The 22,040-nt window shown below is 46.3% G+C and overlaps 1 protein-coding gene across 3 annotated transcripts in view; it reads left to right on the forward strand.

The window, feature by feature from the left end:
* Positions 1–21,292, forward strand: part of bcor (BCL6 corepressor) — a 43,830-nt gene extending 22,538 nt beyond the window's left edge. For 2 of the 3 annotated variants that reach the window (XM_077536873.1, XM_077536874.1), the window contains 8 exons: positions 637–906; positions 3,294–3,601; positions 4,537–4,821; positions 12,998–13,164; positions 15,202–15,347; positions 17,733–17,810; positions 19,095–19,248; positions 20,255–21,292. In XM_077536873.1, the coding sequence (XP_077392999.1) occupies positions 637–906; positions 3,294–3,601; positions 4,537–4,821; positions 12,998–13,164; positions 15,202–15,347; positions 17,733–17,810; positions 19,095–19,248; positions 20,255–20,609 (1,763 nt within the window). In that variant the 3' untranslated portion in view covers positions 20,610–21,292. The remainder of the gene's footprint in view (positions 1–636; positions 907–3,293; positions 3,602–4,536; positions 4,822–12,997; positions 13,165–15,201; positions 15,348–17,732; positions 17,811–19,094; positions 19,249–20,254) is intronic. The other variant, XM_077536875.1, reaches the window with a different exon arrangement.
* The last annotated feature ends 748 nt before the right edge of the window (positions 21,293–22,040 follow it).

The following is a 22,040-nucleotide window of genomic DNA, read 5'->3' on the forward strand; positions in this document are numbered from 1 at the left end:
ACAGCTATTTTGATAGTCCATTCATTGTTTTGAGCCATTGTTTAATTTAAAATGAGCCAAACCCTCTCATTTCCAGCCATTCATCAGTAAATATTTTCTGATTCTGATTTGTGATGGTCGAAATTTACCAAAAAAGTACACATTTTAATATATGGTGAAAATAATTATTTTTTAGTCCTAGTATGCACAACTCTACCTAACATGTAGTAGCCTCAAAAGTTTACTTCAAACTTGTAGCTGTTCGCGTTAATCAATATCCAAGTAGCTTTCAACATCACACCTTGTGTAATATTGCTTACAAAAAAAAAATCGAGGAAAAAGTGGCAATAAATACTTTTTTTTTACGCGATAATCAATGGAATAATGGATTCTAAAAATATTAAATCGTGACCTTGTCTCAATCCGTAAAAATGTGGAATTTTAAACAAAAAAAACGGATGCAAGCCGAGAAAGCATTGCAACAGTGCCCCCACATGGGGGTTACGGTTATTGCCGTCCTATGGTTTGTCTTCGCGATGCTTACAAATTTTAAACCAAACTACTTCATTTCAAACTGTAAAACGTTCCATCGCTACTTGGTACTTGTTTTTCTAAGGCTCCATTTTATGTCGACTTGACAAGACCTTTTGTTGGCAGATGAGCACGAGCAGACCAGTGCTGACGAGGACGCCGTAGACGAGGACGACGACGAGGTGCGGAAGCTCAAAGTCTGCATCGAGCTGAAGGGGCTGCGGCTCAGCAAGCCCGCACAGGGGAGCGCCTCGCCCGACCACCCCCATATCAAACAAGAGCAGCCGTGGCCCCGCTTGCTGGGCCCGGCGCAGATGCAGCGAGAGCGCGACGAGCGAGCGCTGGCGCAGCGAGCCGACATCAACAGGAAGTGGGGCTGCGAAAGACTGCTCAACGGTGAGTGCGCGCCGCGCCACGTCGCATGAGTTCAGCCAGGGTAACGGGAAATCTATCTTTGGCTTTCGCTTTCTTGTTGAGCTGCCTGTCTAGAGGGGGATTTCCCAGGAGCCTTTTTGGAAGCAGGCGGAGGAAATGAGGTAGAGGATACTTCCTTCTGCCAAGGGGGAAAGGCTGCGAATCAGAGATGGGAGCTCGGGGACACAAATCTAAAATGCCGCCCTCCCCTTGTGATTTGAGCTTTTTTTGTTCCACCGGCCTACAGCGTTGCTCTGTGACGGCGATGAAAGCGTGCACGAGAGAAGTGGCTGGTGGAGATATGCGTGGGCAGGTGTAGTGTGACTGTGTGATAATCCGACCCCCCCCACCCCCCAAAAGGCCGGTCGCAAGGAAAAAGGCGAGCGCTTTTGCACACGTGTGTGTGTGTGTGTGCGTGTGTCTGTGTGTGTGTGTGTGTGTGTGTGTGTAGGGGAGGACTGGAGTGGGGGCTAACTTATTAAAACCATGCGCTCCCTTCTTCGCGTGCCCAGACTGAAGCGGAGGGACGAGCATGGTGAAGAGGAAAATAAAAGAGCAGGCGGGAGATGAAAGAAAGTGAATAAATCAGAGAAGATTTGGGTTTTATGTTCCCTGCAGAAACCACAGGCCTTGATTGGCCGCTGATTTCTTTTCATTATTTTTTTTTTCTTCCCTGCTTTCACCTTTTCAGATAACGTCACCTTGGCAACAGCCCTGAAACGATTATTTTTTTTTTTCCCCCTCAGTTAGCTTGCATCTGTCAGGGCTGCAGTTTGTCCTTTGTTCTCCAACGTGCCTTATGCGGACAAAAGTATTGGGACACCACTCATATCAATGAAGGAAGGCATGTTTAGAACTTTAGCAGGAGCAGTTTGCGAAAGGCTCTCTTCTGTTCAAGCAAGGTCCACAATGACATGTTTGGCTGAACTTCATCTGCCAACCTTTGGGAGGAACAATATACCCCTAGAGTCTTATGTACAAACAAAATTGGCTTTTCAAAACTTCTTTGACACAGATTCCACAAAAATTGTCACGTCACAGCCTTAACAGTACGTCTAACAGGTTATTGTTGTAAATGTGTGCGCTTTCACACCGTGACAACGCATCCCACAATCAGATCATTAAATGCGTCAGCAGCAATTGGGGGGCGTGAAACATCACACCATGTGATTGCACCATTGTATTGTGGAATACACTTACACACAGGGGCTGTCCCGTCGCTGTTACAACTTTGACATCGCCCCCACAATTGTGTCTTGATGCCGTTAGGCAAAACAGGTGGAAAGAAACCGCTTTTAGAGGCAGTGTGAAAGGGGGAACTCAACTATATATCTGCCATTTTTGCTTTGTGTCCAAACAGCTCAGATTTACATTTAAAAGTTAAAGAATATGTAAGTAGGTGTGTAGGCAGTGGCATCAGTTGAGAGAAACCTTCAGCTACTAATAATTTTTTAGGATTCAATTTGGTAAAAATTGAGAAATAAATGGTTACAATTAGCACTTTGAATTGCTTTTGTGGTGAGGATAGCCTAGCCAGCCAATCACAGCAGCCCAGGGTTTCCCCCCCAGAAAAGTAGCTAAGCCTGGCGGTCCTGGACGGACTGGTAACTAAGTTTTCCCCGGGAGAATATTCGTAAACTTGAGGGGGGTGGGGGACACTTAGCCTAGTGGGGTGGAGGGCAAACCGCCAGACAAAAACTTGGGGAAACCGTGGCAGCAGCCCATTCCTTACATAAAATTGGATCTTGAAGCCTTTCTACTGGCACCAAGTGACATGGCGGTGGTTGCAGAAGAAGCAGCAGCAGCCTCGTTTGGTTTACTGTCAAGCAGCCTAATCAGTATGTGGGGACGGACTCATATTAATGCAGGAGTGCTGTACAAGGCCACAGAATTTCACATTCCTCCTCAGTGCGCCCCCCCGGCCAAGCCCTATGATTTAATGGCGTGTTTATTCTGAAAATGGTAACGTACTACAAATCAAACCCCAAGCGGCGTTGACTTCGCCTGGTGCGTAACGCTTCACGACGATCCTCCAGAGGAAACGGCTTTCCATTAAGTCCTTAAATACCATTTTGACCTTGTGGTTTTCGAGGACCCTGCGTTTTTCTTCTCGGAAAGCTGCGTATTTACGCAACTTGAAGCCGCTCTGAGTTTAAGATGATCTTGCTGCAGTGCGCGCGTCTATAGGAGGAGTGTGTGTGTGTGGGGGGGGTATTTTCTTCCTGATCGAGCAGGCGTGCGGCGCTCGCAGACAGCTCTCTGCGCTCATTAATAAACCAGCAGAGGGTGAGAGATGGCCTTGCAATACCTTCCCGCTTTCCACACACTAATGCCGCCTCCCTCCCCCTCTTCCTCCTCCTCTCCCACAGGAGTCGCCGTACCTCCCCTTCACCCCGGCGGCCAGCTGAAGGACAGAGTGCACCCGCCGGGCCCCTTCTCAGGTGACCGTGGCCTCAAGGAGCCTCGGCGCGGCCCTCCCTCCCCGGACACGGAGCCCTCGCTGGGAGGCGCCCCTCCCCTCAAGCTGCGTCGTCATAGCGACACGGACAAGCCCAAGGGCAAGCGGCCGTGCAAGACCAAACACACCAGCCAGCGGGAGCGCGAGAGGAGAAAAGAGGCTGCACCCAACAGCCCCGGCCACCGTTTCCCGGCTGATCTGGGAACAGCCGAGGACAAGGTGAGCGCCTGTCTGCGCGTCGGCTCGTGGGGAGGGAGAGGAAGGAAGCGTGTTTACGATGTTTAGAGGGCGGCTGGCACTTTGACCCCACGAAATCCCCCACCCGTGCCCCCGGCTCCTCCCTCCAGAGCGCTTGCGTGCGTGCCGACTCGTCTCGGCGCTTAATTGTCAAGCGTGCCTCGTCCGTCCCGTTGTGGCGCGCCGACGTGTGCGAAGGGTGCGTGTCGGCGAGCATTCCTGACATAACAACAAAACCCTGGAGCAATTATACAGCGGCGCTGAACACGAGGCCCGCTCGCGTTGCCTCCCTCCCCCTCTTGCGCAGCGAGGAATGTGGCAGCCACGGTCGAGCGCATGAACTTCAAAAGCGAGGGGAGGAAGAGGGAAAAAAAACGAGCACGGGGAAAATTGCGGGGGGAAAAAAAGGCGAGTTGTTTTTCCGCTCTCTTCCCCTGCTCCTCCTCAGCCTGACAGCTGCTCCGACATGGAATTCCACGGAGAGGACACACACGCGCACACACACACACGCACCCCCCCCCCCCCCCCACACACACACACACACACAAGCGCGCGGAGGCAGTTGCCTCTCGCCTGGCGCTCGCACGCCTGTTGGTTTAGTGGTTGAAGGAAAAGTGCCGTGCCAGCCTGTAGCGTCAATGCAGAGGCGTCGCGTGCACGTGCGGGACATTGCATGTCTTCCTGACATAAAAACAACACAGATGTTGCACATTAAGGCCTCACGCACACACAGACAACAGCACCATTGTGCGTGGAAATGCCTAATGAACGGCACACTTTCTTTCTCAATGGACTGTTTGAGTGTGTGTTTGTGTCCACCTGTGCGCGTGTGTGCGCTTCAGTTTCTGTGTGCGTCAATGTGTCATCGTCATTAACACTTCCTCTCTCTCGCTCCCCATTCCTCTCTCTCTCCACAGCTGAGTGAGCAGCGAGACGCTCCGAGGAAGCGAGCTGCCTCTCCTAATCATTATCCCTGCTCTCCAGTCAAGCCCTGCTCCCCCGCCGCGCTCTGTCCGCCCCCGCCGCAGCCCCAGGCCAACGGTAGAGCGGGCGGCGTCCCGCCAGAGGTCATCGGGGCGCACCGGATGCCCGCCGCAGACGCCCCGGTGGTGCGGCCCATCCCGCCCGAAGCCCGCCGGCTGATCGTCAACAAGAATGCTGGCGAGACGCTCCTCCAGAGAGCGGCGCGTCTGGGCTACGAGGTAATGGGAGGAGGAGGGGGGGGGGGGTCTGTAGCTCAGCTACACGCGCCTCTCGGCACATTTTACACTTCGCCTCGTTTCCCGTCTTCACTTCCTCTCTGCTTAAATTGAGCTCATTTTCTCGCCCCGCTTTGTTCCTGTCTGCTACGCGGCTCCACGCCGATTTTCAAAATTGTCTCTCTCCTTGCGTCCGTCCTCCTTTTTCTATCTTCATCCCTCTATTTATCTTCCATCGCTATCACCGGAGTGCAGGCTCCCCCCCACAAAATTTCTCTCTCACTCTTTCGCTCTCTGTCTCTCTGTTCTCTCTCTCTCTCTCTCTCTCTCTCTCTCGCTCTCTCTCTCTGTCTCTCTCTGTTCTCTCTTTCTCTCTCTCTCTCTCTCACTCTCTCAGGTTTCCGCTTGTTCCCTCCCCCTTCTTTCCTCTCAGCGCTCTTTCTCTTCCTCTCTTTGTGACTCAGATTGTCGTTGGCACCCCGCGAGCGCACACACACGCTAAACCACCCACCCCCCCCCCTCCTCCACCTCTCCGCACCCCCCCCCCCCCCCCCTTCTCTCGCCTCGCTCCGCTCTCACATCTCATTAATTTTTTCCGTGAGGCGAAGTGTGACACACACACACACACACACGGACGCAGGCACACATACACGCACTCGTGTGCACGCTCGCGCGCGGACGGCATCGGCGGAATCATTATACGGAGAAGAGCGGAGATGCTCGCTGCCTCTCTCGCTTTCTCTCGTGCATCCGGACTTCTTTTATTCCCTACCGCGCTGCTTTCTGGCAGTCGCCCCACAGCACAGCGCAAGACAAGAATCTCCCATCGCTCCCAAAGCTTTTAGAAAGACCGGTTTTCCCACCTAAGAGCTTGGCGCCAGGTGGTGTTTAACGCGAAGGCGCCCTCATCAGCTTTGGCAGCCTCTCCGTCTCCGCTGCGATGCGGATTTCGCTCTGTTCGTGACGCAAATTCCCAGCTTGCCAGAACAACAACAAGGTAGAGGAACCAGAACGCAGCAATATAAGTCAACATTCAGTTGTTTAGCGTTCACATGTTGACACACAGCGAGCTCTGGTTTTGTGGGTCAGCACTCAATCATGTCAACATGTGAGTGTGGTCAAGTTGAAAGAAATTGTAAGCCCAATTTCCAGTGCCAAAATGTTACACTTTTTAGCTCAGTTCTTGGATGGTATACTTTTTTGCAAAAATTTTGTGGAAGGTTCCAAAATAGATAATTTCTACCCTATTGTTGTGTAGGTTGGTACCAAAGTAGCTCAATGTGCGACAGATGATGTAATGCAGAGTTTTCCCGGGTAAAACTTGGTAAGCCTGGTGGTCAGGGACAGACTGGGAATAAAATTTGGCCCGTTAAATATTCGTCAGCGGTGGTTGTGGACAAGGAACGACATACGATGAATCTTCATCATGCAGGGGGGTTAAGAAAAGCCTGACGATGCAACAAACCTATAAAACACTTGGGCAAAACCCCTGTACTGTATTGTTCAACAGCGCCTCCAGTGGTTTTAGCCAAGTACTGCACTTCATTGTGCCTCAGTTGCTTCAAGACACGAATCAATTTGATTTAAATGATCGATTAATCAATTTTCAGCTCATCTTTAGAAAAAAATAAAATCCTTGATTGGTAAATTTATAAAAATAAAGTCCTTTCCGAAAACAATGTGAGTCAGATTAACTCTTACTGTGTGTAACTTGTGTATTACATATATGACAGTTGGCATCTACGGAAGCTTATTGCATTCACTTGAAGAAAAAAAAAAATCCTGTTTTTCTGACTGTTTTTGGGAGCTTTGTTTTGAGTATTGTTTTTGTTTTGTTTTTTTGGTTTTTCTGAATGTTTTTTTTCTGTCATAAAAAAAAATCCAAAAAACAAAACAAAAAATATTCCGAAAAACAGAAAAAAAACATTATTCCGACAAACGGGGGGAATTACTCTGAAAAACAGGGGGAAAACATTATTCCAAAAAACAGAAACAAAAATTATTCCGAAAAACAGAGCACCAACTTCTGTTTTTTGGAGTAATTTTTTTGGGGACCTCTGAACTCCAAGTGACTTGTTTCAGACCACTGACCTGTATTTATGACTGGATAGCCGAAAGCCCATACACGCCAGTGCAAGCCGTTGAAGTCACAGGGCGGCCATCTTAGTGAATCTTAGTTTTTTTTTTTTTTTTTTTTTTTCCCCTCTCAAGTGAATGCAATACGCTTCTGTACGCATCATTAGGGACTTAATATAGTTTTTAACAAATTACTTTATTACGCTACAACAAATCCTTCCAAACTTTGCTGAACGAAACCACTAGGTGGGTTCGCGTGCACTTGACGTAAATCGAGCAAAGTCCGCACGTTGCCTTTTAATTAAACCCGGATGGCCCTTTGTCTCTCGCCTTCTCCCCTCCTCCTCCGCCCTTTGCGCTCCGCGCCTCTTGACAGATTTTCCAAATTGATTTATTGATCGGCGCAGTTTAATGCCTCCTCAGCTGCGCCGCGTGTCCGCTCGCTCGCTCGCTCGCTCTGCCTCTGCGCTTTCCATGCGTACTCTCGCGTGTGCAATATCTTTAATCACCAGCAGAGGCATCTTCGCCAAACTGTAAGTAGGTGTGCGCGTTGCTCATTAACCGGTTGCTTTATGGTCACACGCACATTCAGACACACATTTATGATGATTAGGCGCGTGTGCGTCATGATGTGTGTGAGTCAGAGTGGGAGAGCGGGCGGCGGAGAGTGTGAATGAGAGGTAAGCGCTGGGAGTATAATCGCGTTCTAATGGCCCTCTAATGTGCCGTGGTGACTGCGGTTAGCGACGGCAGCAGCAGCGGCGGCTGTTCTTCCTTCCTTCCTCGCACACAAACACGGGGAGCGGTGCGGCGGCGGCGAGCGGCAGCGGGGCGCAGTCAGCCGTGCGGGAGAGAAGCTGGCTCGTCTCTGTGATTTATGTGTCTCTCTCAAACGTTTTATTCCCCTCCCGCTTCTTTCTCTTTTTTTTCCACTCAACACCCGTGCCCCCCACCCCGCCATCCCTCACAAACCCCCACCCCCCTCCACCCCCTTTAGCATTTTTTTTCCCTTTCCTGCGTGCCGAGAGGGGGGAGGAGAAAACCTGAGACTACACAAACAAGGCACTGGCCGCTGCGCAAACAACACCCCCGCCTTCCCCTCCCTCCCTTTCTTTTTTTTCTCTCGCTGCCTCTCAGGAAGCGCGTCTCTCACTGCCTGCGTGTGATAAGCCTGGGGCAGACCCCTGGGGCTCCCACACGCACGCACACACCGATTTATGCATAGTGCCTCACACACACAAACACACGAGCATACAAGCCTGTAGATGCACAGTGCTTGTCCCGTACTGGTGTTTTAGTGCCGCAAGCTCCAGGCTTATCACACGCAGGCAGCGAGATATAAGGGCCTGGGAGACAGTGACACAAACGCACGTACACAACTCACATTTGCTGATTAGTGTGACACACGGAGCGGCGCCAGTTATGACCTAATAAGCGCACGTACAGTCACGCCGGCGTGCTCTTCTGAACAGGCCGCACGGAATGACTGATGTTATAAAAATAAATGAGGAGAAAAAAAAACACGCTATCGCACACTCACACACACCTGCACATGCAAATTCATAATCATCTTAGGTGCACGCACACTCATTTACACACACAGTAGCATGTGCGCACACACGCATAATTTAAGACGCGTGCACACGCTCCCGATGCCCGGGCGACACCGCGCATATATTCATGTTCGTTTAGTTTCGCGCTCCGTGCCGGCGCACATGAAAGCCCACTCGCTCGCTTCTTCCCTCCCTCGCTCCCCTTTCTATTCGCTCGCTCCCCCACCCCACCGTCTGCCTCGCTCGCTCGCTGGCGGAGCATTTGAAATGGTAATGAGCAGAGATGCTGCGGATGTCTTCATCCCTCTCTTCAACCAACCAACCAACCAACCCGCCAACCAACCCCACGTCCGACACCCCCACCCCCATCTCTGCCTGTGCCGGGTCCTCCAACAGGCCCCCTTGCTTCAGCCCATTGAAAGGCAGGATAAAGGTGCAATCTGTCATTTATTCTCCTCACATAAATCATGTCTGATTTTCTCTCCTCAAGCCGGCGTACGAGGGAAGCTGGATTGCATTTTAAATACCCGGCGCATTTATAATCGGCAAAACTGGGGAATTGAGGGGTGATTTGGACTGTTTGCTTGAGGAGATAAATAGAGGGAGTTTGCACGCAGAGTTGTGGGCCTCTAACCCAACCTCAGATTGTCACGGAAGTATTAAACGTTAACGGTGGCCTTCCAGGACGCTCATAGCAGGATGAGCCATGTTGCGTAATGTACCGTGTCGATAAAAACGCAATACAAGTGCACACCATTTATCATTTTCCATTGAAACTAGTAATGCACAAACTCCAAGTTGGAAAAGTGCCCCTTGTCGATATGTCACAACTTTACCAAGTTGCAATAATCTGATGGCACCCTGGAAAATGACACCAGTTAACTATTGGGACGTTACATTTGCGTTTCTAAATGGAAAAAAAACAATTTAAAAATGGCAACAAACGTGAGTTTCTCAAAAAAAGAAAAATATTATCACTTGCTTGTATACAATAAAAACATTTGTCATCAACTACTGGCCTTTCTTGAACAAAAGCCTGAATACACAAACAAGACAAGTTTCTGAAAATTCTAAGCATTATTGCTTGTACCCAATAAAAACGAAAACATGCCAAATGCTTTGACATAATTTTTAGGAGATTCTTTTTGTTGACATCTAGAAAATCCGTTGCGTTTTTGCTAGCTTGTCATGTCAATGTTTCTGAAATGTATCTGGAGTTATTTGCTATCAATTTAAAAGGATTGGTTCTGCATGAAAATTGGTATGAACCTGGGTTTTTTGGTTTTGGATAGAATTCAGTTTTTACAGTGGCAACCTAACCCAAAATTGTTTGCAACTCAGAACACATTCTAGTCTGTCACAATATACAATAGCAGGGTTTCCCCCTGTGTTTTATAAGCCTGGCGGTCTGCCAGGCTTTTCTTGCTCCCGCCACCACCCAACCCTCCTGCCAGGCTAAGTGTCAACCCCCCACTACATCCCACCCATCGATGGAAAAATAATCACTGCATGTCTCCAGCCGTCGTCATCCGCACAAATATTTTCCCGGGCCCTCGTTTGTTTGTTTGTTGGCTTAGCAAGTTTTCTGACGGAAACCCCAAATCAGGGGTGTCAAACATATATAATTAATCAGCTGACCACAATCAAAACATATAAATTTGTAATTTCACAAGCAGTCCTCAGATGAGCAATGCAACTTGTACGGGGCATTGTCGTTATAGTTTGTTTAATTATTATTTTATTTATTTATTTATTTGTTTTTTTAAATCATAGACCAACATAAACGTGTTAAAGATGACACAAATTCAATGACTGGCAACACAATTAGATATGACAAGGATTAACGTCCTATAACATAATTAACTGCGCCACGCAATGCATTCTGGGAACAATATATATGCAAAACGGGTAGATTTAACACGTCCAGAACTCTGTTGCCGTGTTCCATTTTCATTTGTGTTATTTTTGATTACAGTTGACCTCCGTAATTTAGGGCTGGTCCACGAAAATCTGCGTATAAATGATGGCAATCGTTTTTAAGTTATATACCGTTATTTTCCCGATGTGGCCCACTTGGTAATATATTTTCCTCCATGCGGCCCCTGAGCTAACATAAGTTTGACACCCCTGCCTTAAATAGTTGTTATAATTATTTTTTTATGAAAAGCACTTCCTGGCCATAAATATAAATCCATTAATATAAAAAAAAAAAAAAACATATGAAAAGTGTTAATTTGATCGTCCCTGCTGCATGATATCGTATTCTTACTCCACTTGTCATCTCGAAATGTCATGCAAAAGAATATCGGGGCTACCAAACAAGGATTAGCTTTTGTTGCCAGACCGGCTGCCACATTATTTAATTATTTTTTTTTCCATCTACGTAATACTTTATGACATGTGAGCTCCAAAGTGGGATATGTCCTACTTCCTGGCAGACTCTGAATGCAGCCTTAGCCGCTGATGTAAGAGAAGGTTATGCGGAGGTGGTACCTGATGACGCTAACGGTCCCTTGGATTAATGAGCTTTATACAGTCCCCGCTCATTAGGATTGTCCCGCATTCGCCGCTAGCTTGCTAGCTTGGCTGTTCAAGTATAGTCACATTAACGAGACACAAGCATCAGGCTTGTTTATTTCATTTTTTAATGTTTGTTTTGCTCAGTTTATTATAGTTAGTTGTTTTTAAGAAGGGGTGAATTTATTGCAAGTGTGTATTATACTCAGGAGGCCTGATTATCCATTTCTGACTTTATTAGCAAAAACATTCAAGCTTTCCGGGCATGTGGCCCTGCTCCATCAGGCCTAGCACGAGCGTCGCCCAAAGAGAACGCACACACAAACATCTGCTTGCATGCGTGGCGCGTAAGCGGGCCCGCGCTGCAAGGGGTTAAATGTCTGAGTGATGCATTGATTGCAGGCGAGCGCAGGGAAGCATTCTAGAGAGGGAGATTAGAGGACGGAGGGAAAGCGGCGGTGGAGGAGGAAGCGGGGGGAGGCGGGGGCTGCTGGGAAGGGATGTGTGTGCGTATGTGTGTGCGCACGCGCCTCATTATACTGCGGAGATGTGTGTGTGCGCGTATCTGGCGGGAAGCCGGGGCTCTCGTGCTAAGCTCCTCGCTCTCTCCCAGCGATATTAAACACGGCTCCAGAGGTTTAGCGCTACACCTCCTCCGCAGCCACACGCTCATCAGCAGCACGTAAACACACACACACACACACACATATAAGCGAGCTGCACATCAACACTGTCGTCGTCAGCCTCATACGTGCACGCACGCACACACACGTGGAATCCCCAGAGGGGCGCTTCGGCACAGCGCTCCTGAATCTCTCTCCAGCAGGCAAACGGAATTCTGGCAGCGGGTGAAAACCAGTTGGCGCGTCACTCCTGCCCCCCTTACTCTCACACTTTTTCTTGCACACACTTGTTCACTTCTTTTCCCGGTATCTCCCTCCCTTCCTCCTTCCACAGCCCGGATCGTCCTTTAAATCACTCTTATCGGCACACGCACCCGCACACACATTTTGGACCGCCACCCACGACAAGCCCACCCTTTCATCTCTTGTTATTGTCAGCTGTGGCCCAGCGGACGGGCCCGGCAGATCTCATCCGCAGACTCATTAATCTGTCATCTGTCGGGGTGTTGCCTTCGCCGCCGCGGCCCTCCTTCCGCCCGCTCCATTCCCCCCCGCCAGTCAAGTCAACCCCCACCCACCCCAACCCCCCTTCCTCCTTCCGTCCCTCCAAGCCGCCCTTTCGCGCAAATGGGGAGCGAGCGAGATAAACACTTGGAGCAGCTGGAGGGCGAGAATTAGCATAGAAATGGAAGTTTGGAGTCATTCCCCAGGTTCACAGAAGGGAGGTCTCGGCGGCGGGCTGTTAGAGGGACAGCGCATATATACGCATATATGGATGCACGTGGGTGACATAATTAAAAGCCTAATTTAGAAAAATCTCAATAAACGCGGCAGCTCCTATTTGCTTTGCATATCTCCTCTAAGGTTCTTATCAGAAGAGAACGCCCCCCCCCCCCACACACACACACACACATCCCACCCCTTCTCGCCATTTCCTCCGTTTAGTAGCAGCAGACACCACGGCGGTCCAATAAAAACCAGCCCGTCTATTTTTCTGCTGGATGCCGGCTGTCGCGGCCCCGAGACCAGAGAAAACATTTCCAGCTCTTGAGTGCTTCCATCAAATCTCTTTGTTCCGCCTCCATGACGCCACGCTCGCTGCCCGGGCCCCGCCGCGACCGTCTCCGCACGCGCGCACGCCTTCGGAATCTGGCAGGCGACACGTCGTTGAGTCATACTCGGTCTCCTGGCCTCGTTTGCCGCCAGCTGCAGCATTATGGAGCGCTTGTGTGCGAGTTTTATGTTAGTCCGGCGCAGGAACACGCTCATTTCCCCTTCCCCCCTCCTCCCTCTTCCCCTAATTTGGCTGCCACAGGAAACTTTATATGCTAGAAGCCGTCTGTCTTTGTACGACTCTGTTGTTTTTCCCCTCCCGTACTGAAGCGTCGTGCTTGTGTTGGCTCCCTACAGGAGGTGGTGCTCTACTGCCTGGAGAACCGAGTGTGCGAGGTGAATCACCGAGACTACGCCGGCTACTGCGCCCTCCACGAGGCCTGTGCCCGCGGCTGGCTCAGCATCGTCCAACACCTGCTGGACTACGGCGCCGACATCAACTGCAGCGCGCAAGACGGCACCAGGTACGGCCGCCCAAATCGGAAGCGCCGGCGTAATGCGAACGTGTGGCCTCTTTAGCATGCGCCAGTGTGGGCTGTCAGGGCTGATGCTCATGTCACGTAACGCGTCACTTGCGTGATGGATTTTGATCGTTTCTTGCCAAGGGCGTCATTGTGACACACGAACTCCGCAGGTTGGAACTTGAAGCTGGCAACATGATATTCCTTCAGAGACTTTGCTCGCTAGATGAGATGTACGTGAAATGAAGCCGTTTTTTTTTTTTTTCCTTAATGAATATGAATCCAGTTCATCCGTTTTAGCCACAAGACCAACTTGCCTTCAGGCACAGTTCATATACTGAAGCATAGTTCAGAAACTGAAGCAATATTTGCCTGAAAATGTTGAGTAAAGTTCTTCTGTGTTTCCCTTAGTGAGTGAAAGCTTGCCGCTTTATTTTGGTAGTGAGGTGTTTTTTATTTAAACTAAGAAAGGATGATACCCGGCCTTATTTGAAGGTATCAGTAGCACTTGTGACAGTGGGTGATACCAGTGTAGCCATTTTAGGATCAGCAACTAGAGAATTAGAAATCAGAAGAATAGATTGCCATTAATTTTGTGCAATTTTTCATTTCATTTAACCTTTATTAAACCAGGACAGTCCCGTTGAGATTAAAAACCTATTTTTCAAGGGAGTCCTGGCCAAGAGGCAGCAAAACAGTTTACATTACAGTTACAAATAAAAGTTTCACTTACAATCACAAATTATATAAAACAGTTACAAATCAATGAGGCCGTCTCAAGTGCTCTTAATCTGGATCTAAATCAATTTTAGGAATTTAAAGGGATACTTGACTCGTTAAGTCATTTTTAGCAGTAAAATGTTCTCTCCAGAATTAATTTGATAATTTAACTCATTTGCTCCCAAAAACGCATAAATACGTTCTATTTTAAATATTACTATGCTCCTAAAGACATATTTATACGTTATTTTTATGCTAGAGCATACAGAAGGCTTTGATGCAGCCTCTGAACTAAAGAGAATACTTGAAGCAATGGTAATTACAAAAACGTCCAGCAGGTGGCAGCAGAGTATAAGAGATCAACCAGAGCCATGTTGCAAAAAGCTCTTTCCCCACTGTTTTAAACAGATTTGTGAATGATGAAAGTTAGCTATATTCTAATGCTAGTTGCTGCAAAACAAACTGATGCAATTATACTTTTCGTGATGAAAGAAGAGACTCTGGTCTTTCTGTTGGTAGGTTCCATGTTTTTATAGCAATAGAACACAATATTCTGTGGGCCTTGCAAAATCAGTCCAAATCCAGTAAAACAGTCGGAGCGAAGGGGGTTGCTTTAGTGCAAATAGCTGGAAGTGAATGAGTTAATTATTTTTAATGGACAATTAATACCAAAAACTATTTTTTTTTTTACACTTTCTGTCAACTGAAGATGACATCACCTGTGCTGAGGAAGTAGGTAACGACCAATTATGGCTCAGTTTACTGGCCAAACGCAGAAAACAGGTGAGCCATGATTGGTCGTTACCTACTTCCTCAGCAGTAAGTGGAAAAAAATAGTTCTTAAAGGTATTAATTGTACATGGAAAAATAATGAAGTTGTCAAATCACATTCTGGACAAAATGTTTATATTTGACTGCTGAAAGTGGCTCAATGAGTCAAGTATCCTTTTAAAGGTCTTTCTTTAATATATATTTAGGTCAGTTTTTTGGGTGGAAATTTTATGTATCCACAGTACTAGTGGAATCGAACATCCCTATTTTTTTTTTGTTTAACAACAGCCTTGTAAAAGATCCAATGATAATACTTTGTGCTATGTGTGCAGAACACAGGTTGCCATTTTCTTCGGTTCAAATTTTGTAAGTTTAAAACTTCTTTCAATCTCATCATGGGCAAAAGATGGTGTCTTGTTCTATTTTAGCACTGACACAACAGTAATTTGTCAACTTCTCCACTTAGTAGGGCGACTACACTTGAATCTGCTTTTATCAAAATGGCCTACACGTGAAAGTTAGTTGAAATGATTGCACTTGTGTTTGTAGACCCATTCACGACGCAGTGGAGAACGACCACCTGGACGTGGTGCGCGTCTTGCTGTCTTACGGTGCCGACCCCACCTTGGCAACATACTCTGGCCGGGGCCTCCTCAAAATGACCCACAGTGACATCATGGAGCGCTTCCTCACCGGTAAGATATTTTTTCCTGGCTCTTAATATGTTCTATGCAGCCCCACTAGTCTAAACAAAATATTATGTTCATGGAATATGAGCATATTCCAGTCGTTTGTATCCATCTCATTGGGCGGCCATTTTGCCACTTGCATCAATGACCAACCATGGCTCACCTGTTGTCTGAAGCTGAGCCATGATTAGTTGTTACCGTAGCAACTGTGATGCCATTTCATTCGACAGCAAGTGGCAAAATGGCCGCCCCTTGGGGTGCCAAAGAGATGATTCAGAAAAAAAAAATGCACAACAATCCTCACAGTTGTGGACACCCTACTGGCAAAGGTTTGACCTTGTCTTACAAAGTGCTGGAAGGTAGGACAGGAAATAAACTGGGTAAGGGGTTGCTTTGGGGTGGTACACGCAGGTGACGAGGGTTCGAAATGTTAAACAGCTGCTCAGCAGCAGCCAGTCCCCGAAGGCCCCGCTCATGTTTGCAGCTCTTTCAGCGCCTCGACCCCTGCGCAACCTGTTGCTCCGAGCCCCACTTTGCAAATCCTCACCCGCCGCTCCCCATTTTCCGCCCCGCGCTCGCCTGCGGCCGTCAGCAGACGTGTCAGGCGCTGTCAGCCCATCTCTCCCCTCCGGCGACAAACCCCCCCTACCCCCTACCCTCCCTCGACCACCTGTTAGACAAGGGAGTTTGCCTCTGAGCTCCTCGATCTGTGGTTACTTAGCAACGGCAACTGTGTTTGCTCAGCGTACGTGAGGAAATGGGCTTCGCTCCGGCCCGGAGACTTTGCTTTTGGAGTGCGTGTTAGGGCCCGTGTGCGTCTCTCCCAGGTAACTTGAGACGGGGAGAATGGGACTCGGCTGTTGCCGGCGCTTAACGACAGGTTGGACTCATTCAAATGGATTTCATCGGGGTGAAAACGCAAGAGAAAAGGTGAAGCTGTGGCTTTTTCCCCATCAGATGTCAAGGGTAATACTTGATCAAATATGATGGAAAATATGTTTATTAGGGATATTCAGGCCGATTATCAGTGCTGTTATTTGGCATTTTAACAAATATCAGCATCGTTTTTATGACGAATCCTAAAGTCGATAAAGTTGGCATCTCACTGAGCAGTGAATGCTTGTGAATCTAGCAAATTTGGGGTTTTAATCAGGATTTGTAAGATGTTCACAGATAGTTTTAACTTTTCGCAAAAACATTTTGAACATATTCTGTCTGTAAAGATCATCTGAAACCTTTTACGAACCCTGGCAAGCCCCCTCCCCCCCCAAATTAGCTACATTTGCATGCATTTGTCGCTCAGTGAGATACAGGGAACTTTTCATTTATAAATTTATTTATATTGCCACTTTATGAAAATTATGCTGACACTGGGAACTCCCTGCACTTATTAAGCAAAAATAAAATTAAGAAATTAAGTTGAAATTTTGGAAAACTTTACTTACAGTAGAAAACTTCAGAGAACTATTTACTTGCTTAGTTTTTAATTTAGCTTAACACAAGCTGATGACTCTGCAAGCAGTTTTTGTTAGAAATTTTAAACAAAGCTGTCAATTGTTGATATGTTTTTAAATTAAAAAAAAAAGTAACATTTTAAAAATTTGACACTTCAGCTTGAAATATCTGTTATCGGTCTCCTATCGGTAAAAAACGTATCGGCCTATCACTAATGTTATGTTGTGAGCATTTGGAGGGTTAAAAGTTTTGGGGCTCACACGCGGCCGTATGTGGTCCGCAGGCCTTGGGTTGGCCACCCCTGTTTATAGAGAGACGGCTGCAAAAAGGCGGTGTTGAACTTTGATAAGAGCGTGGACACGTAGATCGATGCCTGACGGTCGAGCGAGCGAGCGAGAGTGAGCGAGCGATGGCCGCCCTCCCTCCACCTGGTCCCACTCATCTGGAGGCCGTTAATCCCTCCAAACACACGCCAGACGCCCCACGCCTCAGCGCTGGCACAAAGCCCGGCTCTGATTCGCCGAATGTGCGTGCGTGTGCTGAACACACACTTTGCTCTCGCCGCGAGTGCGCGTGTGTATGTGTGTGTGCGTGTGCGCTCCCCAGCAAAACTGTGTGTGGTTCTTGTTCCTGGCAGCCGTCTGCAGCCCCGCTCTGAACTGAGCCAGCTTTAACCCAGCAGAGACAGTCGCTCCCTCCCCCGTGGTGAAGCTGCTGGCCCCTGACCATTAGCCCCCCCTCGCCCACCTCTGCTCCACCACTCCACACTCCCCTAACACGTCCTCTCCGCTCCCCCCCTCCCCCTCCTCCTCCTCCTCCTCTTTTACTGCCGTTTATCCATTCGCCGCTCTTGTCTCCAAGGGCAATTGTTTGCCTCGTTGCCTGTCCCCACGGGCTCCGGCTGGTGAGTCACATGCTCCTCTCCTCTCTCCATAGATTATTTTGCTGACCTTCAGGGCCGCGCAGATGACGACCCCGGAGTTTATTGGGAATTCTACGGCAGCGTTGTGTGTGGTGAGTACTGATCACAACGATCCCTTTCAATCACAATGTAGAAAAGCTTTTTTTCTTTTCTTTTTTTTTTCCCCCCACCTTTTTCCATTGTCAGTGTTCTGGACTGAAGCAGAAACGGGTGGTTGGGTTGAGTCGATCTGGCAATTTTCTGCCTTCAGAACTAATATGAGAGCAGTAACAGAAGCCCCTTTCACGCTGACTGTAAAAGCCAGTATTTATCTGTTGAGATTCTATATAGACGTCACCCATACGCACTCGTCGACAAATTCGACCCGATCGCATCTTTACACTGCCTTAAAAGTCGACATGTTTCAGCCGTGTTGCTGTTCTGTATGCAGTGTTCCTCTGCATATTCGGGATTCAACACTCAAATTCACCTATTTGCATTGTTTTTTTAACTTCTCCTCTATTGACTAAAAAAAACAAAAAAAAAAACTCGCCTATTCACTGTTTTTGTGCTCTTTCTGAAATACCCTAAGTTACCACAAGATAGCACCAAAACCTTAGACCTACCCCAGTCTAATAAGAAAGTAGTGCTTTGGTGCCATCTTGTGGCATCTAGATGCCAAGAAACTTGACCTTCTGCTCAACAGGCCTAAGCCCTGTCTAATAAATAGTAGTGATCTCATGCCATCTTGATTAACCTAAGCTTCTATTAGACAAGACCTAGCCCAGTCTAATAAAAAAAGTGTTTTAGTGCCATCTTGATTACAAGGAACTTGAGCTTCTAATAAAACAAAACAAAAAATAGTGCTTTGGTGCCATCTTGCAGCATCTCGATGCCAAGAAACTTGAACTTCTGCTAAACAGGCCTAAGCACTGTCTAATAATAACAATAAAAAAAAAAAGTAGTACTTTAGTGCCATCTTAATTATAAGGAACCTGAACTTCTATTAGACAAGCCTTAGCCCTGTCTAATAAAAAGTAGTGCTTTGGTGCCATTTTATGGCTTTTTTTTCATTCAACTTTTGCTCTTGACAGTAGAGCTGGGTCCCTATTATTGTGAACAAGTGTAACAACGTTTACCTGACAATTTTGCACAATTTTTGAATCTTTGGCGGTAGTATCACAGGTGTAACTCAATGCCCTTTCCCACTACCTTTAAAAGTATGATATATCTATTTTTTTTATTATTATTATTATTATTATTTTAAATATGCAAGTGTTGACAATATTTTGTGTAAAATGTGAATTTGGGTCACCTGCGACGCTGCCATTCACTAAATCTTTGTATGAAAAAGTGTGTCCCGAGATATTAGCTCACCTTTATTTTGCACATTTCAGAGTCTGCCGAGGAGGGCGGAGCCTACGACATTCTTGCCGACCCGCCGGGCCCTGACGAAGACGAGGAGGACGACAAAAGGGAGGTGTTTGAGTTTGAGTTCTCCGACCGGCCCCTGTTGCCGTGCTACAACATCCAGGTGTCCGTCTCTCATGGGTGAGCGTCTCGCCATTCCCAAGTGTTTGGAATAATGCCGCACTTTTTGCCGTAAGAAATACAATTTGGAGTGCACATTACAATGGAGTTGTACATCATCGTCACCAGATTCACTTTTTGGACATCTCTAAAAAAAAATTCCAACCAGGACTTTATAAGCCACATATTGGCACGTATTCTAGATGTATGTCGGTAGTTTCAGTGCACTGGTCAGCTGCTCAGTCACTGTTGATGCAGACATTGGGCCGTTTACCTGTCAGTCATTATACGCAGCACTTGGATTGGTCGTGATGTCACTTAGATTGTGTTTGTCATTACTTGCACAGCCAATGATTAGCCTCCAAAGTTGTTTACATGCATGTTCTGGAAGATTGAAAGTGTAATGTTGTTAAAAACTGACTTTTTAGTTGTATTTTTTTTGTTTATCTGTGCCTATTAAAATGAATAGTTTTGTTTGTTGTACCAACAATTGATTTATAAAAAAAAGAAAAAAAAGGTAAACTTAATTTTAAAATACTTAAACGTCAGCATATCTTCAGATTTTGGAATTTAAAATGAACTTTAATTCATTTCACATTTTTAAATGAAAACAATTTAAAATCTTAAATGTATTAATTGTTTCAAACTTTTAAAGTAGAAATATTTTGATTTCAACTTGTATATTATAATCATAGAATAAGTTTAACTTGCAAAATCATTTCTCATTACGATAAAAAAAGTTACTTTTTAATTTAAAATTACTTTTGAATAAATCAATTTCAGATTTTTTTTTTAAACTTTAAAATTAAAACTAATTTACAGTTACACTGTTGGAATATGTGGTTTTTGGCATCGTTTTGCCACATCAATACCACCTTCTACTGTTTTTGTGGGAAGTAACTCCAAAAAGTACAGAAATATTGTAATGCATACTAGTAAAGTATAATCAATTACTTTGAAATGACATGACCTTGTAAAATATGTAGTTACAAAGAAGTGGCCATTTCTCATCTCTCTTTTTTTTCAGGCCTAGGAACTGGCTGCTCCTGTCCGATGTGCTCCGCCGTTTGCGCATGTCGGCCCGCGGCTTCCGGCAGGCCTTTCCCCACATGGAGGTGGTGACGGTATCCGAGGCCGAGTTCTACCGGCAAGCCTCGCTGTCGCAGCTCTTTTCGTGCCCCGAGGAGCTGGAGGGCTTCCAGCCGGACAGCAAGGAACTGCTGGACCTGGTGGAGGACAGCGCCGAACTGGCCGCCCTGCTGGGCTCCACGCTGGAGTGCCTGGACGACCGCTGGGAGCAGGCCAGGGACAAACTGAAGGACAGGATCAAGGCGGCCGGCCAGGTGGGCCTCATCTTTAACCCGGCTCACAACAAGCACTGACCTTCTCCACCCTCTCGGCCTGCAGTTGGCTTTCCTAACCGTCGGGAATCAGTTAGCTGCCCGGAGTTCCCCGCCCGGCACTGTACATAGAAAGACTTTTGGACCTGCTGGCTGACCCGGCCTGTGTTAGCTTAGCCATACGCTTGACTCTCAATAACTGATGGTCGTATTTTTTATAAATTATTATATGTAAAAATAAATCTAAATAAATATATGTATGTACATATACACGTGTGTGCGCGTGAGTGTGTGTACATAGTTTTCCTCTCCCGTCTTTCTGATAACCAGCGCGTTAGCGCAGCACATTGTGCATGTGTGCTATTGAATGTGCTATATGAGTTCACAGGGAGCACATGATGTACAATTCTTTTTGTTGTATCTTTTTTTTTTTTTTTTTCATTTTGTATTGTTCAAATTGTGCTTCCTGTCCTGTCTGTAATTTAACACACGGAGCTACAGCGTTGATTGTATAATAAAGTTTTATTGTAATACTGATCTTCACCCTTTGGCAAAGAGCTTGTGTATATATCTAACAGTGAGGCTACTGCAGTAAATCAAACTTTTTTTGGGTGTTCATTTTGTTTTGTTTTAACTTTGTAATTAAAAAATCTCCTAATTTGTATTTATATTTTACAAAAAGAAGTTGCTTTAAAAAAAATAAATATACAAACTGCAAGATGAAATGTGTGTGCTGCTCTTTTAATTGTGAGGTTACGTTTAGCGTTGGAGAGACTAAATGGAACTAAATGAATTGGGTGTCAATGTCAAATTAAACCGTTTAGCCAAATTGTCCGCGACGACGTAATCCTGCATTGCCATCTCTCGGAATACATGTGTATTGTGAGCTGCACTTTGTCTCTGCAGCCCACCAACACGCGGCAAACAATTTATTGCAGACCTGCAGCGCCACCAAATGGCAAAATTGGTCATTGCATAATACAAATACACTCGATGGGACTACTGTATTATATTGTTTTTGCACCGTTATTGTCAGAAATTCATCTATTAATACAGTTATTAATCAAATGGAATTGGTTATCGTCTATAAATTTTGTTAACTTAAATTTGCTCATCTTTTTTTTAATTAACCTTATTCAAAAGTACAAGTATACAAATAACGTTGTATACAATGTTGAACAAACACATGCCAAATACGTAAGTCACGTACATTCAGAAAGTTTATTACTGATATATATATATATATATATATACTGATTGTTTTTAAAGGCTTTTTGTCAGTGAGCTACTAATCAATTTTATATAAGATACAGTATCATGATGAAAGTGTTTAAAATTTGGTTTTTGGTTGCTTTATTTGCATTTGTGGAGATAGAATTTAGCTAAGATGATCAACAAGTTTATAGTGAAATATACAGTTTGCTTTCTACAATAAAATAAAACATTCTCCCATTTAAACTGCTCATTTAATTT

This window comes from Festucalex cinctus, chromosome 11 (assembly GCF_051991245.1).
Source record: "Festucalex cinctus isolate MCC-2025b chromosome 11, RoL_Fcin_1.0, whole genome shotgun sequence".
Classification (NCBI taxonomy): domain Eukaryota; kingdom Metazoa; phylum Chordata; class Actinopteri; order Syngnathiformes; family Syngnathidae; genus Festucalex; species Festucalex cinctus.